The 4,360-nt window shown below is 31.9% G+C and overlaps 1 protein-coding gene across 1 annotated transcript in view; it reads right to left on the minus strand.

Annotated features, from left to right (window-relative positions):
• The window catches only part of LOC106469683 (guanine nucleotide-binding protein G(s) subunit alpha-like), a 59,540-nt gene that overhangs the window by 17,630 nt on the left and 37,550 nt on the right, over window positions 1-4,360 (minus strand). Inside the window, exons 6-7 of the mRNA XM_013930189.2 lie at window positions 4,149-4,203; window positions 1,632-1,705 (exon numbers count right to left, since the gene is read on the minus strand). Of these exons, the coding sequence (XP_013785643.1) occupies window positions 1,632-1,705; window positions 4,149-4,203 (129 nt within the window). The remainder of the gene's footprint in view (window positions 1-1,631; window positions 1,706-4,148; window positions 4,204-4,360) is intronic.

The following is a 4,360-nucleotide window of genomic DNA, read 5'->3' on the forward strand; positions in this document are numbered from 1 at the left end:
AGAAAAAAATTGCTTTACAAACCTTAAAGACTTAAAAAAAATTTATATTTTGCATATGAAAGCATTGTAATGTTTACTGATAATCTACCAAATTTCATTAACATTCGCTTACTAATTTAAAAGTTACAGCACGGAAGCTATAACAAACACAAAATTGTTATGAGGTCAGTCCCAGGGACTGAACCCGTGCTAAAAGAGTTAATATTGAACTGACAAACCATCAAAATTACCTAAAAAACAAAGTAATAATCAATACCTAATTTACATTAAATCTAAATTAACTTAGATGACAAAGAACACATAAATATCTAACTTACAAAAGTCCAAGCACTGATGATGTGAAATTCTTCCACGTGTAAAGAAGGACAAAGCCAAACAAATGGCATCTGATATTGCAACTAGGTGAGTAGGAAGTGTACCAGTCAAATAACTTATCATCAATCCACTGGGAGCTCTGGAAGCAACAGGAAAAAAAGGAGGAGAAGAACAAACCTCCACCAAATTGAATGACATGGAGGCACGGCAACAAATGCAGAGAAATCACCCTTGTCTCGATCATACAGAAAAAACTGAATATGTGTTGACCTGAGTAACCAGCTGTAAAAAAGGATGTGGAAGGTGAAATCTCCTGAAGAGTGAGTGTGACAGACCAAAATAAGAACGTGCCAGAAAAAGAGAGTCCAAATTATCTTCTCCTCGATTGTATTCTTTCTCAGCAACATTGTCAGGTTGATAATGAGAAGAAATCACCATCCAATCATATGAATCTAGCTCCCTGCAAATTAAGGCTTGTACCTCCTCTGCAGATAAAGTTGAACCCAATTCCTGGATAGTCGTACCATTAGAGTTGTCAACAGTAACAGGAACTACCATAGTCGATAAATTGAATCGCAATTTCATACAAAGTTCTTGTATTATTCAGTAAAAAGAAAAAAATGTAAAATAAATGGTTGAATGCAAACACAATACAAGAAAACTGTTGAAAAAAATTTAAATGGCAAATAAGCAAAATCATAAATAGTAGCCACATGCGAAAAAACACATGTCTAAACGATGCTGTGTCAATTAAGAAAGTGAGGATTGGGCAGGAATAGGAGAGGGAGCTAGCTGCCCCAATATAGGTGGCACAATACTATTGATGAAGTGTAGTTACACGATATGTACAAGTTCAATTGTGGTACAAAATTGGTTTGGTATATAGACTGGTTCACTGAGTGAGAAGTTTTTGTTAGCAATGCTTAAAGAGCAGAAAGAAGATTAAGATAGTTTTATGTGAGGGGAAATTCTATATGGGAAATGTAGGAAAACAAGTATTAGTTAATGAAATCTAGAACATAGGTAACCATTTTTAATTTATTCTTAAAAAATTATCACAATGATATCTTTTTTGATTTTCAAAGCTACAAGTTCATAGAAATATCACTTATAAAAATAAGAATTCATTTTGCAGAAGCCACATAACCAGTAGAAGGTTTATCTCATGTTTCAAACTAATTCACCTAGTAATTTTTTTGTTTTGTTTTTATAATGCATTAACACAAACTACACAGCACATGCATTGGATTGATGAAAGAAAAACTGAAATATATTTGTAGACAAGTTGAGAAAACAAAAGCAAATGCAACACTTACTGGAAGTTCACCTTGTCCACAGTGAACTTTGTTTCAAATATTCCAGATGTTAAAACTCTGCATCTCAGTATATCCTGACAAAAAAAATATTAATTGGACTTTAAAATTATAAATATTTTAGCACAATAACTAATAATCTCAGTACAATGGGTGAAAATCCTAGCTTCTATTTGTATCTTTCTCACTTGCAAGAAATTCAGCTATGTAAGAGTTATTCATCGTAACTTAAAATACATCAATTAAATACAAAGAACCCTGAAACTGACATGTGCTCTGCATAGAATATTTCAAGATTTGTTGCAACAAGTACTTGAAAGGAAAACATTTGGCTACAAGGATAAGCATCAAATTTGTATTGAAATCTCACCAAATGTGGCAGCAACAACAAAAAAAATGCAATTAAGTTATTTTAATATATATTTTAACTTGGAACCACTTTCATGCCAATGTGCAAACAGAATTCAAATTTAGCCATGCCAACATCATTATAAAAAAATTGGAATGATCAAGATTTATCATCAACTTCAAACTCATCTTGACTTTTATATAAGAGAGTTTATGGTCTATACTTTAAATCAGTTTTGACAATAAATATGCAAACTACTAGTTCGATCTGTGCCAAATCTTAAACAATAACTTCTGGAGCATTTGTAACCTTTTGTACCTAATCATATCTTATAACTTACTTATGTATAACAACAAATACGTTTGACTTTAACCTTCAGCATCACTTATTTTTATGTAGACAGTTCCTAGTGCTTTTCACTGGGATAGTTTGGAATAATCATGAAATGAATATCAGCATTAACTTTATACGGCCGTTGAAATTAACACATAAGTAAGATTCATGACCTCAAAGTTGAGTATATTTTGCAACAAAACTTTTGCCCTCTATGACATTAATCAACCATCTTTTATATTAATGATTAAGTACAAACAAAGTAAAAAAAGAAATCATATTTCTTAAATAATCAGGTCTGGCAACAAAGAAGCAAAACTTCCCATTTCTGTAATTTTATAAATGTAATTTTGAAAAAAATATATTGGAAAACAAACAAAAAAAAAACAATTTGATTCCCGCTTCTGAAATAATTCTGGTCTTTTAAGCATAAATAAGAAGGTTTGAAACAGGATTCTTCCTTAGGAACCAAAAATGGCACCAACTTTTATCTGATACTTAGGACAACTTGTTCTATATGCAATAACAAGGACTCAATTTTTGTAACATGAACATATTTTGAAACAAATAAACAAAAAGCAATATAGCCACTTCAGAAGACACTGACTTTTTATGAACAACCTGGATTTGTTGTTTAACCAAAGTATGTTAGAAAGTGATTTGTAACTTCCATGTTACCTTCTGAGTCAGCTTGAACTTTAAGAATAAGACTAATGACCTACAATTTTATCACATTTGGTCAATGTCACTCCAGTGAGGCTCAAACAAATAGAAGCATAAACTAACACATGCCAGCTCATATATACATGTGTATACACTGGTGAGCACCATGCCCTTCACCCTAACATTAGTCCAGTCTCCTAGGTGTGATGTCTAATGTGTGGGAAAAGTGACTACCAAATGCCCAGTGAAAAATTCCTGGTTCATATGAGAGTATAAACAAAGGAGTAAGGGCATCATTTTCTTGATTTGTGAGCATGTCTACCATTCAAGAATCATTCCTCATTCCAACAAAGATAGGTAAAATTCTATATATATTGTTATAAATTTAAAAAACAAAAGATAGGAGGAATAAAACACATAAGTTCCTATGAGCCTAAAGAGAAGTTTCTGGAGACAAAAGGAGTAACTCAGTTAACTTAACTGAAGTAATCACCCCTCTACAGAATACATCCATGTTCATCACCCAAGAATTATTCTTTCCAAAATTGAGGGTCGGGTTTAAAATACAAGCACACATATTTAGGACATTTGCTTTATTGGTTTCTTGTTAAGCACAAAGCTGCACATAAGACTGTCTGTGCTGTGCCCACCACAAGTACAAAAACCCGGTTTTTAGCATTATAAGCCTTTACATTTACCACCATGCCACTTGGGTGGGTGGGTGGCTACTTATAAAAATTCTGATGGGAATTATAAAGTCCATTATATGCACATACCTACAACAGAAATAATCCCTAAATAAAGCTGGATAAAATTCCAAAGATAACTGTAAGAAGAGTTCGTCAAACAAAAATACATTAGTGTAGGTTTAGAAATAGAGAATTCTCTAAGAAAATGCTAACCTAATCTAAACGTGTACGAGCACAAACAAAGTGATAAAAGAAATCATATTTCGAAGACTCGTTTAAGAATGAGTAAAATATTCACTTAAACAAAAAGACATGAGAATTGAAAGCTTTAATTTAAATTTTGTTAGGATGATGGTTCACATTATTTCTATTTTTAATATTATTAACACAAGTATCCCATTTTTTTTATTCTGTGAAAATGCAATTTTTATTTTGAAACAAAATGAGACAGATTTTTTTCACATTTTTGAAATACACTGTAATTACCTGCTCTGTTGGAGTATAGTCAGACTGTTTGATGATACTAACTCTATCCAGGAAGCTGAAGAAAAAGAAAATTGTGGTTTAACTTAAACATTTAGCAATAAATACTACTATCATTATCATTCACAGCTACTATGCAATTTCAATTCAACTTAACAAATCTACAAACAATCCCCACATTATAACATCTGGTTAAAGATCTACAAACAATCCTC

Source organism: Limulus polyphemus, unplaced genomic scaffold (genome assembly GCF_000517525.1).
Source record: "Limulus polyphemus unplaced genomic scaffold, Limulus_polyphemus-2.1.2 Scaffold3611, whole genome shotgun sequence".
Lineage (NCBI taxonomy): Eukaryota > Metazoa > Arthropoda > Merostomata > Xiphosura > Limulidae > Limulus > Limulus polyphemus.